We start from the raw sequence: 21,980 nt of genomic DNA, 5'->3' as shown, positions 1-21,980 counted from the left end.
GTGTTACCTGTTTGTCTTGTCGCCCTCAGCGCGTCACTGTCCAACTATGGCTCCAAGCCATAGACTGTATATAAAGCCCCATTTTCATCTTTTTATCTTTCTTATATGCGTTAAATCCACAGCAGCAGCTGGAGCAATTTGCGGAAATGTTGTATTTCCATGTTTATTTTTATTTTTTCGAGAAAACATGTTTATAAAACCTACATAAATAGATAGATATACTTTATTGATCTCAAAACTGAGAAACTGGGAAGTAACAGCGCCATACAGTAAGAACAAAGAGAATAAAGAGCAAACAATATTAATAGAATATAAAAGGAATACGCTTAAAAAACTAAAAATCAAGAGACTATACATATATACAATATGTATGTACATGATGGTTCTGGTGGAATTTCAAACAAATGCAAAATATGACCAAATAAAAAAAATCATTAATTCCCCAGTGCTTAAAAATATCTGACGTGCCTCCCTGGTTTTACACCGCCCAGTCCCCAACTCACTGGAGTACTGAGGTCCTAAAAGGGGATGCACTGTATCTGTTGCTATGGTAACGTGATACATCCATGATTTCAATCCATAAATTGAATAGTTTGCATCTGTATTTCAAAGTGGCTTTTCCTGATAATTTTTAAAGACGAGGAAAGTTTTTCAAATGAGCTTAACTTTTGCCAACTTCTTTATTTAACCTGATAAATATCACGTTATATCAGGAGAGCCATCTTTTGGCTTGTCGACTGACGCATGCGCATACCATGTGACGGCAAGGATTCCGAATCGATCATCGAGTGAATCGAGGGCGCCTCCCTTCGGACTTCAGCTATCACAATGGCAGATAAACAAAACGCTCAGAAAAGGTAAAAATAACGATAGTCCATTAATGACCTTTATTCGCTTTGCGAAATTGCTATAATAAGTAAAATTGGGACTAAATAGCAGCAATAAAACAACCATTCAGACAGTTTACACGACTAGAGCAATTCCTAGCTAGCAACATAATGTTAGCTAACATTGTCACCGGGTTTTTTTTTGTCTCATGTCCTCAATTAATGTTTTACTTTTCTTTTTTTTTTGCAGTGTGAAAATAGCCGCTGGAGCCGTAGTGTGTGTAGAAAGTGAAATAAGAGGAGATGTAACCATAGGTAAGACGTTTAGCTTCGTTTCTCTTACAAGTGCTGACTGGACAAAACTTGCATTTCTTTCATTTAAATTCGGATTAGACTCTCAACTAATGCTCCTGATTGAAATTAAAATTTTAAATTCTCTGTGTTTCTTAAGGTCCCAGGACGGTCGTGCACCCTAAAGCTCGCATTATCGCAGAAGCAGGACCCATCGTGATTGGAGAAGGCAATTTAATCGAGGAGCAAGCATTGATTATTAACGGGTAATTTAAGATAACTTGTAGTTACATGTTAGTCGTGCAAAATGTGTATTCTTTGCACAATTCTTGTATCTATGTTTTGAAATCGTCCATACCTGCATCATAATAATTTCATGTTTGTTTGATCTACCTCACAGTTACCCAGAAAACATCACACCTGAGTCTGAGGTGGAACCAAAGACGATGATCATCGGCATGAACAATGTATTTGAAGTTGGCTGTGGTATCCTTTTGACTTACCTGATCAGTCTTATCCTGTAGATCAAGTTATTTCATATTGTAACCATTTTATGAATCATTGTCATCAAAATTAAATTTTGCCTTAACTGACAACCAATAGTATCACAAGCCCTGAAAATTGGGGACAACAACGTGATTGAATCTAAAGGTTTGTTTGGCTTTGATTGTGTGGACAACTTGCAGCTGCACAGTAGGCACTCAGATCATTTATTTCCCTCGCTGTATGAAATACCCTCTGTTTTGTTTTCTAGCTGACGTTGGTAGAAATGTGATCCTCACCAGCGGCTGTATCATTGGAGCCTTCTGTCAGGTCAACACCTGCGAGGTCATACCTGAGAACACGGTCATCTACGGCTCTGGGTGTATGAGGCGGGTTCAGACGGAGAGACCGCAGGTACCACAGCTTTACAGTACATTTTGTTCTTGAAGGTGGAGCATTTAAATACAGGATGTCTTGGGTGAGACTGTTGGAGAGGTGCTGATTTAACAGAGCTCTGACAGGTCATTTTAAGAAATTTGCAACCAATTAATGTATTTAAAAAATAGGTTCAACAAAATGTGCACCCCGAAATAAACACATTTTTTAATATTTGCTGAGTTGGTGATATTTAAATATTGCTCTTTCAGTCAAAATGCTGCACATTGTTCCTCTCGTGCACAATCGGAAATTGAAGCTCAAACATGCAAGGCCCTGTTTTAATGGCCCTCTGCTTACTTAAAAAAAGAGTGTACAGTAACACTCACGCTGCAGGTTGCTTTAAGACTTTGCACATTACTGCATAAATCAGCATTCAAGGAAGAACAGCGGGACTCTGGGCACCATAAGTTAAACAAACTGTACCATAAGTTGTTACTGCATTGCGGCTTCTACTCTCCATTGGGTATTTTTCCCCATTGTCTACTTAACTTGTTCAGGCAAACGCTATAAATCATAGTATGTCAGATCTACTGTGGTCTTAAATAAAAAAGTGACACAGTTTGAAAGCATTATGAAACACACAGCTTATGTCCTCAGCTTATTATTCTGTTTCTGTTTTGTCATGTTTACAGCCCCAGACTCTGCAGCTTGACTTTCTGATGAAGATTCTGCCAAACTACCACCATCTGAAGAAAACTGTTAAAGTTGGCCACAGTGCAAGCTAAAGTATAGCTTTAAGCTTCTGCTTCTTAGGTTGGATTGTAAATGGCTAGCAAACCCATATTTATATAGATCTTTCTAGAAGAAAGCATGAATGTATATATAATATGTACCTAGCTTCAGCTACAGTTCTTTTTCTCACTAATTGCTAAATATTTTCTACTCTGACAGCTGATTAAGCTTTTCATCTTTATCTTGCTGTGCTGATGTGCCCTTTTCTATGATTAATTAAATAACCTCAAAACTGCTGATGGTGTGCACTGTATACTTTATGATCACAGTGGTTAACCAGAATTTCATCAGTAACAAACCCCTTTTTCTGGAGGGAATCGCTGAAACGAAGAATTGCGGCACCGTTTACCATGAAAAAACACAAGTAAATGCTTCTAGACACAACCAATCAGGAATCTGATCTAAAACCGGAGAGAAATTTACAATATTGGCAACCAAGCTTACATGTTTCCCTGACTTTAGCGTGTGGCTACATTTAGCAGTGCAGGCTTCAGGAGCAAATGACGAAAGAAATCTGCCATACTATGACCCCTTCAGGTTTTTTCCACCTTTTGGAAATGTTAACCTCCCCCCTCATTGTAAGATATACATATACATATATATAAAAGACATAAAATGTGGAAAAGTATAATAGGTCCCTTTTAACTCTTTGAAACCTGGAGTGACATCATTTTCATGTATTTAAACCTTTTACTTTTGTGCAAATTGGCTCTGTTTCTTTTAAAAACATGGGGAAAGAGGCAATTGGCGAATTGTTAAGAAATGTTCCACAAATTGCAAGATATTAGTGGATTTAGAGAAATACAAAAAAACAAAAGCTTGGAAAAAAGAAAAATGTTAGGGAAAATTATTATAACTATACATTTATTTAAACACTTTTCCCAGGTCATTTCCTTGATTTGTTTTTTGTTTGGGTTTTATTTTTACTTCTATTTTCTTTTTTTGTGAATTTTTAAGGTCATTTCTTCTAAAGTTTGTTTTGTGGTTCTTTCCATGTTTTTAAAAAAATTAAGGCAATTTTCTCAGTTTTCAAAGGGTTAACATAAGCATTTAAAAAGGTACCAAACAGATCTAATAGGATTGTTGTCACTGCAGTGCGTGTACATATAGTCACAAGGCCGTATCCTGTAACAGTGTAATTTATTAAAATAAGTTCCAAAAAAGTTTTTAACCACTATGTTATGGTGGTGAAAAGTAAAAGACTTTTAAATACTTAGAAAGTCCACGAGAAGTAATGTCCGAGATGTTTCATGCTGGATGAGAGACCTCACTGTGATGCACTGCACAACCCTAGCCTGTCGTCCGCTACTCCTGTTACAAGGATTGATCAGATAAGATGCTGCCCTTTAAAAGAAAAGCGTCCACACACACCTCTCTGTGAAATACTACATATGAAGAAAAACGTATTTACACACTTCAACCTCATTTACATTTTAACAGTACGACTGCAGCATCCCCTTAAGGATGGTGGTTTTGGTAAAAAGGGCATTCAGGGTCCTTAAATGGTCTCAGTACCTCTTTCCTCCAGTGTCCTTCAGTTATCACTGATCAGTAAACTAATGAAAAAGGATTCCACAACACAGTTGCTATTACAAGACCGCTGATCACTGAGAGGAGTGCAAAGAAAGGGAAAGAAGCTAGTTTTGAAATAGCACGACAGCCATGGAAAAGTCAGTGTTGTAGTGTGGCCAGGGTCTCCGTCTGCAGCCGGGTCTGATTTACAGATTCTCCATCACTCCTCCGAGGCCGAGAAGCAGCCGGGGGAAAGGAGCTCACTTCTTCACAGGAACGCCGTCTGAGTAGTCCTCCAGCACGCCTGCCAAATGGTTGTTGTGGGTCTTGAAGTGTCTCTTCCTCTGCCCGCCTTGCTTCTTCCGCTTTTGAACGGGTAACTGCAGGGAGCACACAGACACAATCAGCACCGCCGCTCTAAGATGCTTGATTAACAACATGCAAATGTCAACATTCAGTGTTACGTTGAAGCTTTTATTTCGAGTGAAATAAATGAGGGGAAAGTATAATTAACCCTTAGGGCCCGTTTTAATATTACACACACTCAGATCGCTCTGTGAACAAAATGCGCTTTTCAAAATCAAGTTTTAAAAAATATTTGACATCAATATTATTTTCTACTTTCCCTGACTTATTTTTATAACCAGCATCAGTACAAATCATAAAGATCAAATATTCATTAATTTTCAGAATTTTAGCCTTTTAAATGTTAGGCTTTTGTCATGATGTCACTATGTTTTCAGATGAAAAACAATAATTCTTATTATTTTCAACCTATTACACACTCCATAGATTATTATTTTTTGATTATCAGACTGGGATATGTCAATGATTAGCAGCAATATTGATTTTTATACATTATTGTTTATTGCACATTGTCAAAAACACTTACACTGCTCTGCACACAAATGTGCTTTTCAAAATCAAGCTTTAAAAAATGTTACACATTAATATTATTTTCTTCTTTCATTGAGTTTATTATTTTAAGTAACATTGGTCCAAATCATTAATATCAAGTATTCATTTAATTTTTTCAACTCTTCAAATGCCAGGTTTTTGTCATGATGTTTTTAGATTAAAAAAACATCACAAAAATATATTTTCAATATACACTATGCTAAGTAGATTTTTTTTTTTTTGATAATGACAGCCTGGGATTTGTTAATGATTTGCAGCAACATTGATTGTGATAGTGCACCTAGTGGAAATAGCATGTATTTTCTCCATATGCCAAATATGGTAATAAAATTATGTCATAAGGTAGAAAATAATAAAAATTCTAATTTCCAAGGCAAAAGCCCAGAATGACACCTAACAATAATAAAATGCATGTTTTTATGCTTTGATGGGGGATCAAAAACTGCAGTTTGAATGGGTTTCAAAGGCACATTATTTGCACTAAACAGTCTGAATGTAACAATTTCCGTTACAATAGTTTCCAAAGTGTATTTTAGACTTATTGTAGGAGCTGAAATTCCAAGATTAAACAAAAACACACAACCTTGCCAAAATGTTTGCCATATGCATGAACAAAGCCAAAATTATTTTAAAAAAATAAGAATAACAAACCCGTAAATTGTACCAAACAGTCCCAAAGGGTCAAATGTGGGAAGTCGGAATGAAAATTAAGCAGATGAGAGACTGGGGGGACACTGACCACTTTCTTTGGTCCTGTTTCTTGCATGGAGGAGATGCCTTGTTTCTTCAGGTACTCCTCAATCTTCTCTTCATCCATGGAATCAACTGGAACACTCCTCCATAATTTCTGAAATTCTGCAATTGATGAACAAGTTTTTGAGTTGAAAACACACTGACAGTACAGCTGGACTTCAGCAATATTACACTTGAGGGTGTGCTTTGCGTTAGTGATGCTTATAGACCGGCCACATTAATGTTGTGCCAATAACGACAGTAAAGCGCCCCCTTGAATGTAATATGCAATATAAAACAGTTATCGACAAAATCAAAGATATAATGAAAATATATTCATATTGTGGGGTATTTCACTCTTAAAATGAAAAGCATTTTTTGCAAGCCATACCTGGGTTTCAATGGAAATGCAACGGATCTGAGTAATAACTGAAAAATTATCAGTTACACATAAATACCCCCCCCACACACACACACACCCACACACACACACACACACACACACAGACTCAAATGTAATGTGACCTCGTTTACTACTCCAGCAAAAAGGCTGCCCCTTAGTAACAACCTGGCAACAGGGACGATTTTTGATGAGCAAACTTGAGCTAATGTTAATGCTTTATAGAGGCTGTGGGATTTTCCAAACTTAATGCTAACGAAAAACTGCCTTACTAGCTCAGTCTTGTTTTTACAAGAAATTTAGCTACTATATCCGTGCTACCCATATTTAAGATATACCGCTGTGTCTCTGACTCACAGGCACATTTCCAATGACAAGTAACCCCAGAATATTGTAAAATCCAAAAGTCAAAACTGATTGAAAAAAGAGAGATGCAATCAGTTCCAAAATTCATGTTTTTATCAAACAAGATATTGTGCTTCAGTCCATATTTATTGGCGTTTAGCCTTTCAAAAACAACATTTTTCGGTCGCAACACTGTTTGCACTCCTGCTTCCTGCACACAAACTAAGATATCTGCAAAACAATCAATTTGTATTGAAATTGTGGCCCTCTGGTTTTTGATTTGATTACATAATACATGTCTAGCTGATCAATCAGATTGCCTACTTGTTGTATAACCTCAAATATTTCATGATTGTGACCAAACGTACAAAAACACAAACCAAACTAAGCACGAGATTGGATGAAATGGACAAAATAAACACTGAAGTATGCTATCAACTCAAATCTTTGTCTATAAGAGGCTAAAGAGCCAACGTTTGGTGTATACCAAATGATAAGTTATTTATTATAAAACCTACAGCTGAAAAAATCTGGACAGAAGGCGGGTTTCCATTAACCCTCCAATTGCGTGAATTGGAATTGCGACTATAAAATTCGCCTAAAAAACACGTCAGTTAAAAAAAACAACTCTGATTTATTGTAAAAAGTTTTACACTTGCATAAGGTGGATCCACAATTTCTTTGTAAAATCATGGGATATCACCTCCCAGAAATCCTGTGACCGCTCCCACGTATAATGGGGCTTGCTCAATGATCTGTAATGGAAACTCACCTAGAGACGTAAGAGAGAGAGAGAGAGACAGAGCGAGTCATATCACAGTTGACTTGACAAAGCTGACTTATGCTCACCTTCATCTACCACAAACTGGCAGTGCTTGTCATTGTAGAACAGAATCTTCTTCTTATCTGGTTTTGTCACAAAGATGATTTGATCCCCCAATGCCTGTGAACACATAAGAGCTCATATTTTTGGTAATATGTGGTTGTTGTTTATCTTCAGTGTTCACTCATCATATAAAAGTTTAACAAACAATTGTGTATTCCTTCTGTAGGTGAACATTACGCACAGTGTGCATTAGGCAGCATCTAGGTAGCAGACATACCTGCTTTAGCATGGATGACATTGATTATGTGTTACCTTGATGGCCTTGGCTGAGTTGGGCAGCCCTTCCTCGACGTCATCCAGCAGCACTCCTCCCAGGCCCAGCTGGTCGTGTTTGTCCAGCAGCCTCAGTAAGGCTTTCTTGTCCTTCAGGTTGTACTTGGGTTTGAAGCCGTACATCCCATCCCGGACGTCAATTTTTGGGTTGTTGACCAAGGCCTGAGATTATTAAGAAGTGAAGTGGGTAGGTTAAGCAGTGGACCAGCTGGAAGATGTGAATACATATTTTAACAATTTTGTTGAACAAGTACGTTAATTTTTAATAATTTGCAAACGTTAAATAGTAATTTAGGCAATTTTGAACATGGACCCTATTTTCCCATGTTTTTGTGTCTAAGAACCTAAAAATCCCTCTTGGCTCATCTGTTCACTGTGCCAACAATCACCAAATTGGGTGTTATTTTTAAATAGATCACGTGAAAATATGCGAAAATTTCAAACACACTTAAATTACTGCTTTTTTAAACGGAGTCTGGTGGGTTTGGTGTTGCAAACCCAACTGGTTAAACAAGAAGGATCTTACCCTTTATCAAAAAGGTATATCTTGTAGGGATCTTTTCCATAATGTTGTCAGACAATTAACATAACAATCTGAGCCTGTCAGTGGCAAAAACAAGCACTTTCAGTGAATATAACTGACTGCATAAAAAAATGCCCTGAGTGGTTACACTGCAACTGATTTTGCTGCTACCAGCAGTAATCTCTCATGCTAAATACTGAATCCGTTTCAAAAATTGTTGCTCCCACTAGTCAGTTAAGTCCATTTTGCACTGCCTCTTCAAGGCAGGAATATTGCGCTGTTATGCGACGTCACCATTCTGTATATATGGTACAATCGCGGAATGGGAGGACAGAGTTGTCTCGCCTTTAGGCCACTACGAGAGGTAGTAACAGCACAGAAACAATGTCTGTATAAACAGGACAGCCAGCAGGACGGGATCATGGGCAGGATGGGTGTGACGTTTTGATGGCATGTTACGTGTGCGCGACCCACCTTGGAGATTTAAAAAGCAGCTAGTAGCAGTTAGCAGCTAACTCAAAGAAGAACAGCAGCTGTAAATGTCCGCAAATTGGCTGGCAAATTATCCTCTGAGCAGAAGACGAGATCAGCTGCCATATAACAGAAACAGTGAAGGATTGTTATTGCCATGTTATTAGGCCATTGCTATTGTTTGTGCTGCCGACATGTATGCTTAATGGCACACTAGATGCCAATACTGTTGTTTAAAACATAACACCTGTCATGCTTCTTTTGCTTCCACAATGCCGGCATGCTGTCTATTATCACACACTGGAATGGAATGTTGTGCAATAAATATAATATAATATAATACAGAATATAATAATATTCTGTGTAAAAAATGCAAAGGAGGCATACAGAACAGACTTCATGGTGGCCGTATAGTGCAACCTCTGTGTAAAATGGGCACAAAAACATAAGAAAATAGCGTACAAGTTGAAAAATACAGAAGTTACCCTTTAATAATTAATACTTTTTTTGCATAATTTCTTTAAAAATGACGAAGATCAATACTAAGTGTTTTGTGTTCACCTTCCAAAACCTGCACTCTTTAAGATGATTTACAGCTGGATGAGCTCTAATTTTTCAGTATCTTCAACATGGGATTGAATGCTGTATAGTGTGTACTATTAGCATCATCACCTAGCTTCTGCTCAGTGGGTGGCTACCTTCTTTTGCAACATACAGGATGTTGTAGTTGTGGCCATCAGCAGCCTACAGATGACTTTGAGGAAAAGTAAGGTAGTAAGAGACACAAACACACCTCAGTCATGAGCCACTGTTTCTGTTTCATGCTGATGTCAAGAAGTTTGGTCTCATCCAGAATCTCGTCTAGGGTCAGGAAGTGTGTATCACCATTCTGATGCCTCGTCTGTGAGTGAAGAACAGAAAAGCACATGGATGTAAAGAAAACACACATTTACAGTAAACAAAGTATAAATATTCCTGAGCTCTTATTTCAAAATGTAAGCAATTCAAAGCTCCCACCTTGACAGGGTTTTAGCCAAATGTCTACAGTGATTTTACGCCTTACATCCAACTGTCAGGGTATTTTACACAGTTTTAAACTGTGTATTCAACAGATGGCACCAAAAATGCACACATTCAAAGAAAATCTGTCAACTTGAGAGTGAGTTCTGGAGCGAGCGATGACTCAGACAGCTTGTGTGACAGGGCCTGGCTGCCTCTTTGCAGAGTCCCAGCATGACAAACAAGCTCTTAACATACCATAAGAAAGACTGGGGACCAAATGTTATGCAGTGAACACGACTGACTCACTGGGCTTACACAACACACAAGTCAAGCTTTTGATGGAGATGACGACATGTTTAAAATCTAGCAATTAAGTGGACGCCGCTGTGAGAGCTTAAAATAAATTTGAAAAGGAACAATGTCCAGAATGCTGCATCACGTCATTGTCTCACACAGTGCTCACTTGCAGAGGCAAAAATCATTAACAAGACAAATACAATCACCATTAAATTACAAGTGTTCCTTAAATGTCCCCGGAGGATTACCTTCATATAATTGACTATCTTGGCTAGGCAGCCAAACTTGTACCCAGAACTCGTCTTGATGTTAAAGTTGCCATTACTCGACTCTGTGGAGACAAAAAAGACAGAAAAGTTTAGCAAAAATATTTAAATGTATTTTTTTGTTTAGGCTGACACCAGTGAACTATATGGGCAGACAGAGAAGGCAAAAATGTTTGTGGTAAAACTGTTTAAAATAATAAAATGCAGAGCATATTTGTGGGCACATGTTTTTTCTCAACAGCGAGGTGGCTGAGCTCGATGCTAGCAGCTAACAATGCTAACTCCATAAACAGTGCTGCAGCAACAGTGCTGACAAAGCTAACTGTGTGAACGGGAAGCCAGAGAGTGGAGGCTACGCTCAACAGCTGTATGAGCACAGTGCAAAGTGATGCCAAAGTCAGTGGGATTCACACTTGCACTAACATGTATGCGCACCGGACTAGCTTCCCACAACAAACCACAATCTGGCCGAGATAACAACACACACACACACACACACACACACACACACACACACACACACACACACACACACCACACACACACACACACACACACACACACACACACACACACACACAGAGCATGACTTTATTCTCTGTTCAGGACGCCATTACGCCACAATATCTTTACAAAGCAAATAGTGGTTTGCTGCTATATCAATACAGAACTCTTATATCATGATTTGCACACAAGCTTGTGTTTTTTTAACAAAAACTAAATTACATCATTTCATTTCTCATTTCAATTCTGAAGTAGTCAAAAATACTTAAATTAAGCACCTTATCTGTGTAAAACATGGCATCAACCCAAAAACTGAAACTCATGAGACATGATTGATTACTGGAATGGCCATCATATACTTAAATTTTAAAGCTCTAAGCCCATTTACATTTAAAAATTTAAAATCTGAATAGGCGCCTAACCAAAACACAATGTTTATTACAGATTTTTGACTAGAGCAACTTGACACACTGTGCTGAGCTGAGTTCCAAATTGATCTTCAGGTTACCAGCTTGTACCATTTCTATGGGGCATATTGCAGTTGACCTGAAATGTCCCCCTAAGATCCCCTGCTCCCCCTATGGAAGACATGAATGGTCTATGGTACGGAATCGGGGGAGTAGAAAAGGTTAATGTAACAAAAAAATACTGTTAGGAATTGTATATGAGAGTAATCTGATGAGAATGATTTGAAGTGCAGCCAGCTGGTCCGACTCTCTGCTGGAGTCCAACATTGCTGCTCCCCCCTTGAGACTGTCTGAGGTCTGGACCCAGCACTCGCCAATCAAAGCTGAAAGCAGACACTGAATCATGAATGATTCATGGTGTGGGCGGGAGATTCTGCTGTTGAGAGCTGCACTGTGGGCAGGACACTGAAATTGTGACAGGCCGCTGAACGAATGGTGCAGAGGCAGGGCTAACAGAAAAGAGCCAATGATGGAGAGGAGCCCCGTGCCGTTCAGCCGAGACATGAAGAGCTGCAAGGAGTGGCGGAGGGAGCGAGCGAGTGCACGAGGCTGAGAGTGCGCGAGAGTGCTGGGCAGGAAAACAGGTCTTGGAGTGAACGCGGAGGAGGGAGAGAGAGGAAGACGGAGCGATAGGTGGAGCACCGAAGACAGGAGAGTGCATCTGTTGACTTGCATCTTCTAAAGACTGAGCCAAACACACAGGTGAGGCTGCATTATTTTTATATAGAATGGCATCATCAGCATAATATGTGCGTGTTGGACATCAACAGATCATAACAATCCACAGTGTGATTTTAAGTTATGGCTCTCACTGTGTAGCTATGAGGGTTTTTGGAGTGTAATCCAGCATCCACAGGCTAAATCATACATTTTTAAATGCACCAGATCTATTTATGCAGCCAAATCCTTCTGCAATAGAGAAATCTAAAATTGCAAATCACCATACCGAACCACTGTATTTATATTTAGAAAATGTAAATCACACTATAATAACAACTAAGCTAAGAGCTTTAGGTGGCAATTGCAATATTTAGGCCAAGACTGAGCAAACACGCAATGGATTAAATAAACATGGATTTGTCCGTCTGCACTCTTCCCACTAGAATACCAAACATCAGAAACTCTGTGTTTTTTTTTAGTTCTGGATGTGCACTTATAAGCATCCTGTCTGTGTTTGAGGAGGTGCATGACTCGGTGCAAACTGCAGCTCTTAAGACAAATCAATGAGGGACTGACAGCTGTGAGGAGCCAGCCAGGGGCATTAGGAGTGTGTTTAGTGAGAGGCAGCTGCTGTGTAGCCACCGAGAGCAATATATGTTTCTACAACACCTTTAAGAGCCTGGCTGGGGTGGGGCTCATTTTGGGGTCAGATAACAGATGCTGTAGGGAGCCAATCTGTTACTGTACATGTGACTGCTCTGACAAAAGAGAGGAGCAGAGAGACCATGGGGAGGAGGAGGAGGGGGCCGATACCAGGCGAGACAAATTAGTACAAAAAAAAAAGGTTGTTGTCATGGAAATGAAGTTGATATTATGAGCTGCGATAAGAGGATGAGGAGAGGTTGCAGAGTTAAGTTTCATCAACCGAGAGGAAAATACCACAAAACGCTTACCACATTCTGTCCACACTGTAAACAGATGTACTTAAGTCTGCTCCCATTAACCAATTACAAACCCACAACACATGTAGTTAACTGTCTGTGACTTCTTCATGTCACTATTTTCCTCCCTCACCCCGACTCAGCTTCAATCATACTGTCAAAGAGTTTTGGCCCTTGGGTGATTTCCTGTAGTGAAAATCTCTTGAAACACAATGAGTTCTATCATGTTACAGCATCAAGTTACACGGAAAACCAAATTACCACCACACAGGAGGCCTTCTTCTGTCTCTTAAGTGCACTTAAACACAGTCTCACATTCACAGGTCATACTTTACAGGCCAGAAACACGGAATGTATATAAAAATGGATGACAAATCTCCACTTTCTCCTACTTTACAATAATGAAGCCAAAATATCCTAAATATAGCTGCTGCCATCTTGCTCTGGTGACGTCTGTCTGTAGTGATCTCCAGCATACAGAGATCCCGCCTATAAACTTATCGGACCAATTGATGTGAGCACCTTGACTGGCACACACAGTTGTCAATCACAAAGTTTGGACACTGTGTAAAGCGTAAATAAAAACAGAATGCAATGATCTGTAAATTCTTTTGGACCTATATTCAACTGAACATAATACAGAAATAAGATTTTCAATGTTCAAACTGCTAAACTCTGTTTATTGCAAACACAAGTTAATGCCTGCAACACCTTCCAAGAAAGTTGAGACAGTTTACCACTGTATTTCATCTCCTTTTCTTTTAACAACACTCTTAACCGTTTGCAAACTGAGGACACTTATTGTTGAAATGAAAGTGAAATTTTACCATTCTTGCTTGACATACGACTTCAGTTAGAGGTCTCTGTCGTTGTATTTAGGACTTCATAATGGGCCACACATTTTCAATTTGAGACAGTTCTGGATTGCAGGCAGGCCAGTCTAGTACCTGCACACCATGAATCCATGCAACTGCAACATGTGCAGAATGTGTTTTGGTATTGTTTTGCTGAAATAAGCAGAGAGGTCCCTAAAAAAGACACTGTATGAATGGCAGCATGTGTCGCTCCAAAACCTGTATGCGCCTTGTAGCATTTACAGTGCCCTCAAAGATGTGTTTTCTTATCATAAAAACAAACTACCTGAACATACAGCAGATTGATAAGAACTATCTAAAGTGGTAGAAACAATATTTGGGAAAAAGATATTTGTAGATAGTATTTTGAAGTGTACTTTGATCTTTTAGTTTGTCCCTTGTTGCATCTGCCAACATGGAGGGAATGGGGTTTATAATGTTTTGTAGATGTTATAGATGTTTTGACTTCAATTTGGGGGGTCTGTCATGGCATCCATCTTTAAAAAAAAGTCTATGGGTAGAACAATAAGGATTGCCTGGATTACCCAAAGCAAATAAAAGTCAAATCAGGCTGGTAAATTTTGTCCACAGCTAATAATAGAAGTAGCGAAGGAGTGAACCATGTAGCTTCCTTCTCATTTCTGTACTGATTGGGCTCTCACAAAAAAATGGAAGCAAGTAAAGAAAAAATGTATAGCTCATGCACAAGCGAGTATTTCAATAATCCTGGTAACAGGAGTTTAGTTGAATGGAATTAGCAGATGTGGGCAAAATAAAGATTAAACATGAGCACTGAATTTGATATGACAACCGCTAATAAATAAAGCAATTTGTATCAGGGTCAGTAAAAATCTAATTGATTTCTGCCCCATTTGCCCCACTGGGCAAGTAAAAAAAGCAAACATCGACTCCTGCTCTAAGGCACAGCAAATCTATCCTGCATAGATAAAAGAGTGTGCTTTTACACACACAAAAAAAAGTCCAGCTGCAGTAAGAAGACTGTAGCGGAAAAAACTGTAACCGTACAGGATTAGCCTAGTGTAAGGAGCAGCACTTATGTCCCTCTTCTTCAATTCTGCGGTTCACTCAAGTAATCTGGGTCAGCTTCTTTGGTCTCACTATGTGATATAAAAAAAAAAAAATGTCTGTGGTTGCGTGTGTGCATATGTGTGTTTGGAGCATGTGTGTGCACATGTGTGAATGTGTGTGTGTGTGGGCAGAGATACTGGCACACTGTCCTCTGAGGATTTTAAAATGGTAGGCTGAAAATGTGAAAGGATAGCTGAGAAGAGACGAAATGGCCTGACGGTGCACATACTGCAGAACATCTTTTAACTTCATTACTAGATTGCAGATCCTTGACTTGGACATTCGTGTCAGGTGTTACGGCCAAAGACTTGCAAACAAAAGCGAAGATGCCACATTCCCCCTGTGCTGCCATCCTTTTGAACCAAGCTTTTAAGTCTATTTTTGTTCAGAGCAGATGGCCTCAGTTGGGTTTATGCTCTTTTGCAATATTACTTTTTGCTCTAATAACACACTGTCTTCTCGTTTAACTTACAATTATTGCTCCAGTGAGACTGGGTCCCTGTCAAATAGTGCATTAGCTGTGTAAAAGTGATAATGAGTTTCAAGCACATGATCTGTAGATTTATTTTTTTTAAACGTACTCCTACCACTTTAATTTTTTAATCACTCTCTCACCATGGAAACAAGTATTTTATAACCACTGTTCTCTAATTTGGTCTTGCTGTCACCACCTCGCAGCAAAAACACAGAACCACACACTGTCACAGACTTTAACAATGTGCCTTTCTCCCAGTTTTTTCGTCTCTTCAAACCAGAAATCATGGCCAACGTCACTGCCGCTATACACCCAAGCAATCTCCCGAGGCACCCAGAGGCCGTCCCGCTCTCCCATGTCTCCATGCAGGTCCAGGAGGTCTACCCTTTCCACGATGGCTGGAACGTGGCCTGCTTCATCATCCTCCTGCTCTTTATCCTCACCGTCGTGTCTCTGGCTGCCTTGGCCGTGCTTTACGAGCTGCTGGACTGTGGATGCTGTGCCAAAGGGAAGACGCATCACCAGCTACAGGAGGAGGGGCCGGGGAGCTGCGGCAAGCTCATGACCAGCATTTGCAAGGAGTCGGAATCTCGTACGGAGGTTGTATAGGAGCAGAACGATTTAAGAAATGGAAGAGTAGGAATTTGGGTTTCAGTTCTAAACTGGGTTGACCTGAGCGCTGACCGAGTTAGAAAAGAACTTCTAAAAAGCACCCGATAATGGTTCAATTGCTCGCGGTTGAGAGGATGCGGAGGGAAGAAACCAGATAAGGCAGCAGGACTATGTAAAAAAAGGAAGGGGGGCGGTTTGTCACTGATTTGGAGTTAGCTTTTCATTTCAGTTAGGAGAAAATCTTCACATATCTACATTCACCATCACTTAACACACAGGGCTGACCCTGAGAGCCATATTTCACACCAGAGACACTACCAGAAGAAAGACAGAGCACTTCAGTAGTCCAATCAGAATAAGAGGACTAGAAATAGTACTAGTGTGGCCATGAAAAACACAACTAAGACCCAATATCAGCTAGTTTAAAAAAAAAAGTATTTTTCTGCCCTGTGAGTACTGCACGCACCCATGAGCTGGCTGCAAATGAGCTTCAATGAGATGTGGTATAAAGTTGTATTCAGACAGAAAATGCTGTCCAAATCTAAAGACTGCAACATCCCAGTTTCCCAACAGGACCTGATGGACATCAAACAAATGAAGGAGCTTTGTTGGACAACACCGTTGCTTTGAATAAAGCCTGTGTTTCTGTGTTCTTTGGTAAATTGTATACCAGTGTTGTTGACATGTTTAGCATTGTAACATAATCTCATGACACTTGGTGGCTGCACAGTGATGTAATTTATCATGTCATTTTGAGCACAATGTATAGGCCTAACCCCAAAATGCCTAATAAATTGTCACTGAATTATGGACCAGCCTTTCTTTTCTGCTAAGAGAACACAAATATCAAGGGAAAGTGTTGCAGGATTATTAAGGTTGGCCTAAATTGTGGCTGCTGGGTAATTAAAGAAATGAACATGTGTTTGGTTGTTGTTAATACTTTGCAAACTTTCACTTCAGTTTTCCTTTACCAATTAATTTTCAAAATCTCGTCATAATATTTTACCCCATTTCCATTTTTTGGTTAGATGCTGGACATAAGGTTTGTAGTTAACACTAGCATAACACTTTAAAATTCCTTTGCTTTATTTTTATGACTAATTAACTTAAAACGTGTTCAGAAATTTGGTTATTATGTTCATATACTTTAGAATTTCTTTTAGATTATGTGGAAAACTTGGTTGGAACAAATCATCATGTATGGTTATCAACTTAAAAAGTTGTTTTTTACATCATTTATTAGGAATTTTCTGTTACCATAATTATGAACACAGGTCTTGATTACCAGTAAAAAATTTAATTGGTCCAACAGATGTCTCCACATTATTTAAAAGGAACTTTAAAGGTTATATACTTAATTACCATAATTATGAACACAGTTGATTCCTCATAAAATTATGTTACTGCAACTAACTTTTTCACATACTTTTAAATGAATTTTAACGTGTTGTGAGACTTTTAAGTTTTGTTCCATGACATAACATACATCAGTAAAGGCTTTTATTTTGCTAACAAGTGGAAACATAAAACTATGAACCATCATCATGCTGAACACAGCTTTACAGCCTCGTTGTGGTGGCAACGTTAGTCATGTGATTGTGGTACAGTTGGTTTATATCCTAATTTTAGCTTTTTACTTCCGATGATTGCATTTACGTTTGTTATTATCATAGTTACAGTTACCTACTCATGCTAGAGTAGGTACATTTATTAAACAAGCACAGTTTCTATTTCTGTACTCACTTATATGTGTGATTCAAACACAGCAGTGATCACTCTGCAGCGTTGGCTCTAATTAACGCACAAATGCATACCTCAGGTCTTTAGTGACCTGGGACTACACAACACAGTCACTCATTTAATTCCATTAACTTCTCAACTCCCTGGTAGTCCTTAACCTTTTTGTTTTTAACAATGTTCTCTCAATGTTCTCTTTTTTTCTTCCAAAATTTTTTTTTTCTCTTTTAAGTTTTTAGGGTCTCTCTCTAGATACAATAAGAGTGTTACATGTTTCATTCACATTAACTGGATGCAAGCGATAGCGGGTAATGTTGTGTTTAATCGCTTTGGCCTCACGATGCTGTCTCACTGTTAAATGCTAAAATACCAACTATTATAACAATCACACTGTCGGTGGTCTCTAAATTTGCTGCTCTGAGAAAATGAGTCCTAACCATATGGCATAAACATCTGCACCCCCACTGCTGTGTGAAGGAAATAAGGCCCCATTTGTTAAAACCCAATTCTGACACGTTTTCTTAGTTTACTAACATACAAAACGGTGATACATCCAAACAACACAATGTCTGTTTTGTAATATAAAATTAGATTTTTTTAAGCTCCTCTCAGTGTGATCTGATCATTTAGAGAGGTATGCAAGGGAGAGAGATCTCTCCCAAATAACAGCTGGTCAGAAGAATGAAACTGATACATTATTTTGGAGGAGCTACTCCCATTTTGAATAACATAAGTCAAAAGGGGTGGCTTGTACAGGGGCTCTTATGTTTGAGCTTGCTCTTAAAACTACAACCGCTAACTGCTGATATTGCCTTGGCCACTGTAGTTATATTAAAAGGCAATATCAGCTCTAAAAATGTGAATTGGTGCATCTTTACTCACACTTACAAGCACAGTGATGGGCACCAGGATCATGTGTTATCCATGTCAGCAGCACTATGCCTCCATCCCTACACAAGTCACTTTTAACACAAGGACAAAGCCATTTACTGTTGCATGCAAACACGTCAGGAATTACTGTCACAGTCACTTACCAGCGCTGTGTTTGGACCCAGAGGAACTCTCTTTGTCAGCCTTGGGCTTCTTCTTCTTGTGTGACCCAGAGTCGGAGGCAGCTGGTCTCTTCTCTACAGCCGGAGTGGACAGAGCTCTTTTCTTGAACAGCTCCCTCTCCCTCAGTAGAGCTGGATCCATCCTGGCTGACATAACACAAAATATGTCAGGATTTTAATAAGACAGACAAAGCAAGTGATCCATCAGAAATGACGGACTCTCTTCAAGCTGAGCCTTGACGTTAAGGTGGACAATTTATATCAACCTGGACTATAGAGAGCATCCTGTGTGGAAGAATCCCCACCTGGGACACAGCTCCAAGCAGGAGCTGGCTCTTACAAGAACCATCAGGACCACCCTCCCTAACCTGCAGAACATTAACATTAAACGATGCAGAACAAGAGCCAAGAGGACCAGGGCCACAGAGAGGACGAGGGAGAGTTTCTTTCCTCAGGCTGTACGACTGCTGAATGAGACTTAAGTGCCCCCTCACACAAACTAACACACATTTTTCTTCACATTGCATGTTTGAATTGTTTGCACTATTGTATATTACCTATTGTCTTGGTTTTAATTGGAACAGGTACATAACAGGAGCCGCGCAATTGTGTTTTTGTGTGGGCTGATACCGATACGATTTTAGTAGTTAATGAGACCAATAACCAATATTTAGAACCGATATGCATTTACAATAAAAATGCAAATCTTTCTGTCAATATTTAGAATATAAAAAACTCCCAAACAAAACTTTGTTTACATACCTCCATCAAATGTTCAATCAAAACTGTAACTTTCAACATCATATACAGAAAGATCCCTGCAATATCTTTTTTTATAAAGTCAAGTGAAAATTTAAATAAAAAATGAATAAATAAAAATAGTTCCCGAAGGTTTTACAAAGTAAAAGTTCCTATCATGCTGACACTTTCTTTGCACTTCTTAATTAATTCACTTTTATCAATGATCATTAAAATAAAATGCTGATACAGATAATCAACAAAATGCCAAATATTGGTTCCAATAATTGGCCAGGTCACTAATCTGTCGACCCCTAGTACATAAGCATTTTACTGCGCATTGTACTTGTATGCACACTTGTTTCAGAATTTGCAACATCTTCCATTATTTTCCATGTGCTATTGGTGCGTCTTGTTTTTTTTTTTTTAAATACTATTTATATTGTTCTTTTGCTTTATTTATCTTGCTGTTACAATGCAAATCTCCCCATTATGGGACTAATAAAGGATTATCTTGTCTTATCTCATCTTAAGCACAATAAAAACCTAAATAATAAAGGTTCGTACAGTTGGAAATGAACTTTTTTGTCCACCTGCCACTGCGGCGAGCAGATTCCAAAATCTACCAGCCACTCAACAGATCACTATTGTTTTTGTGGCAGGTAAATGAAGCAAATCTAGCAGCCAATTGCACATTTTACTAACATTTGGCTGGTGGCTGGTGGACAAAGAACTTTTTTTTTTTTTTTTTTTATAAAACAGGAGCATCTGACAGCCAATGAACCTAAGTTAGGCCTTTTAGGGGCACTATTGGTCAGAGGCTCCTGGACATTTTTCCTGTTTTAAAAATGCAGCCTTGACTGTAAAGATGTGATTTCCATGGCTGAGCTTTACCTTGATACCACGGTTGTAACTGTTTCCAGAAAACAGCAGCTAAACTGGGAAGAAATGTTATATGAACACGAATGTTTACCGGTCTTGCACCAACAAACGAGCCATAGAGAGGAAGAGGAACCCAGGTAAGGTCCCCAAAATGCAGCTTAACAGCTAAATTAGCAACCATTAGCATTTATTAGCTAGTTCATTTGCCAACCGGGTTAACGAACAAGTAACGTTGACAAGTTAGTCGGCTTTATTGTCAGTTAGCCCGGCGTTGCTGATTTATTGTAATAATGTAAAATAACAAAAGAGCCATAGCGTTGTCTACTCCATCAAACGTTAATCTATGATTTGAATATGTGGACAGAAAAAAAGCCAAACGTAACCACGCAGTCTGACACTTGGTTTGTTAGTTAGCCGTTAGCTTGTTCTCTTGCTGAGCATACCTGGCACTTTGTTCCTGCTCTCAGAGAAAGTGACGGTTTAGTCCAGGAGGACTGTCTAATTTCGGAGGATATCGAAGGGAGAAATGCTTCCTTTCGCAGTTCGCAGCTTTAACTTCTTCTTGCAACGAGAAGTTAACGTAAACTAACTAACTTCATACACAAAACATCTCGTTTTTTTCTCATGCTGCACTTCCGTTTCTCGTTCGATTTGTCGGGCATCGACAGCGAATCCTTGGATAACGTCATCACGTACGTATAATTCACAATTCAACAGAAAATAATAATAATATGGGAATTATATGAATCTTATACCAGTAGCCAATATTAGGGCAGTAAAAGCTATTTCTTGGACACAAAATATTAAAAAACAACAACATATGATCATATAAACTTCACCAATCGATTGTAAATGAATGGTAATGGTAAGAACCATTGGAAATATAATATGAAAAGGGAGGCATATTTTGAAGGAGCTCAGCACAGTTTCATGCGTTTTTGGTTCGTGGTTGATTATCACATCTCAGGAAATAGTCCGCACAAACCCTGGTTATTTCCAGGGAAAAGCACAAGGGCGCCACTTGGTGGTTTATTTGTACTACTACCGGAATTAGTGTCAATAGGCCTACAAGTACTGTATTTGAGTTTTAGAATTGACGTTTTCTTACCCCTTAAACGTTATATTGAAAACTTAGAAATGAAAATGAAGCACAGGCTAGGTTTTGATACTAAGTTACATCTCTGGCTTCCAAGAATAATCAGAAAAGATACTGTATATCTATACTATACTATACTAAAAAACATGACAGCAGCAATGCAGAACTTCATCATCTAAAGAGACAGTGTGCAAGATTTAGGGGGATTCAGTGGCATCTAGTGGTGAGGATTACATATTGCAAGATGAAACTTCTGGTTAGAATTCATTGTTAGTGTTCATTGTTCAGGATGTTGTTTGTTTGTTTGTTGTTTTTTTTTTTTTTACCATGAACCAAATAATCCATGGAGGTCTCCTCCTCTTCACAGCAAATGGACCCTGTGATTTAAACTGGTTATGGAAAGCACTCATTTGAAATCAGTGTTTCTCCAATGTTGTTTGACATGTCGGTGATGGGCCAGTAGCCTAGCACCTACTA

General features: G+C 38.8%; 3 protein-coding genes across 5 annotated transcripts; 2 read left to right on the top strand and 1 right to left on the bottom strand.

Annotated features, from left to right (window-relative positions):
• The first annotated feature begins 772 nt into the window (after window positions 1–772).
• Window positions 773–3,008, top strand: LOC121941897 (dynactin subunit 6-like). The gene is made up of 7 exons (XM_042484871.1): window positions 773–857; window positions 1,078–1,142; window positions 1,279–1,384; window positions 1,519–1,604; window positions 1,722–1,769; window positions 1,873–2,015; window positions 2,672–3,008. Exons 1-7 carry the CDS (start codon window positions 829–831, stop codon window positions 2,762–2,764), a joined length of 570 nt encoding a protein of 189 aa, XP_042340805.1. The 5' UTR covers window positions 773–828; the 3' UTR covers window positions 2,765–3,008.
• Window positions 3,009–3,894: 886 nt separating this feature from the next.
• Window positions 3,895–21,053, bottom strand: gtf2e2 (general transcription factor IIE, polypeptide 2, beta). 2 transcript variants are annotated; one of them, XM_042484869.1, is made up of 8 exons: window positions 20,851–21,053; window positions 18,770–18,934; window positions 10,379–10,461; window positions 9,625–9,732; window positions 7,817–7,999; window positions 7,528–7,621; window positions 5,941–6,056; window positions 3,895–4,663 (listed from the first exon to the last, which is right to left on the bottom strand). In XM_042484869.1, the coding sequence occupies exons 2-8, from the start codon at window positions 18,927–18,929 to the stop codon at window positions 4,544–4,546; spliced, it is 864 nt and encodes a 287-aa protein (XP_042340803.1). In that variant the 5' UTR covers window positions 18,930–18,934; window positions 20,851–21,053; the 3' UTR covers window positions 3,895–4,543. The 2 variants fall into 2 exon arrangements, with proteins under 2 accessions (XP_042340803.1, XP_042340804.1); XM_042484870.1 differs by having other exon boundaries at window positions 18,770–18,930.
• Window positions 11,657–16,789, top strand: smim18 (small integral membrane protein 18). Of its 2 annotated transcripts, none has more exons than XM_042484873.1 (2): window positions 11,657–12,069; window positions 15,667–16,789. In XM_042484873.1, the coding sequence occupies exon 2, from the start codon at window positions 15,672–15,674 to the stop codon at window positions 15,993–15,995; it is 324 nt and encodes a 107-aa protein (XP_042340807.1). In that variant the 5' UTR covers window positions 11,657–12,069; window positions 15,667–15,671; the 3' UTR covers window positions 15,996–16,789. The 2 variants fall into 2 exon arrangements, with proteins under 2 accessions (XP_042340807.1, XP_042340806.1); XM_042484872.1 differs by having other exon boundaries at window positions 15,645–16,789.
• Window positions 21,054–21,980: the final 927 nt, after the last annotated feature.

This window comes from Plectropomus leopardus, chromosome 4 (genome assembly GCF_008729295.1).
Source record: "Plectropomus leopardus isolate mb chromosome 4, YSFRI_Pleo_2.0, whole genome shotgun sequence".
Classification (NCBI taxonomy): domain Eukaryota; kingdom Metazoa; phylum Chordata; class Actinopteri; order Perciformes; family Serranidae; genus Plectropomus; species Plectropomus leopardus.
This window is presented reverse-complemented; position numbering and strand designations above follow the sequence as displayed.

Coding starts and splice junctions, on each gene's coding strand:
- LOC121941897 (XM_042484871.1), top strand. CDS start 829: ATGGCAGATAAACAAAACGCTCAGAAAAG. Junction 858..1,077: donor AAACAAAACGCTCAGAAAAG/GTAAAAATAACG, acceptor TTTTTTTTGCAG/TGTGAAAATAGCCGCTGGAG. Junction 1,143..1,278: donor AAGAGGAGATGTAACCATAG/GTAAGACGTTTA, acceptor GTGTTTCTTAAG/GTCCCAGGACGGTCGTGCAC.
- smim18 (XM_042484873.1), top strand. CDS start 15,672: ATGGCCAACGTCACTGCCGCTATACACCCAAGCAATCTCCCGAGGCAC.
- gtf2e2 (XM_042484869.1), bottom strand. CDS start 18,929: ATGGATCCAGCTCTACTGAGGGAGAGGGAGCTGTTCAAGAAAAGAGCT. Junction 9,733..10,378: donor AGATAGTCAATTATATGAAG/GTAATCCTCCGG, acceptor CTTCACTCACAG/ACGAGGCATCAGAATGGTGA. Junction 4,664..5,940: donor AAACAGGACCAAAGAAAGTG/GTCAGTGTCCCC, acceptor TGCTCCCTGCAG/TTACCCGTTCAAAAGCGGAA.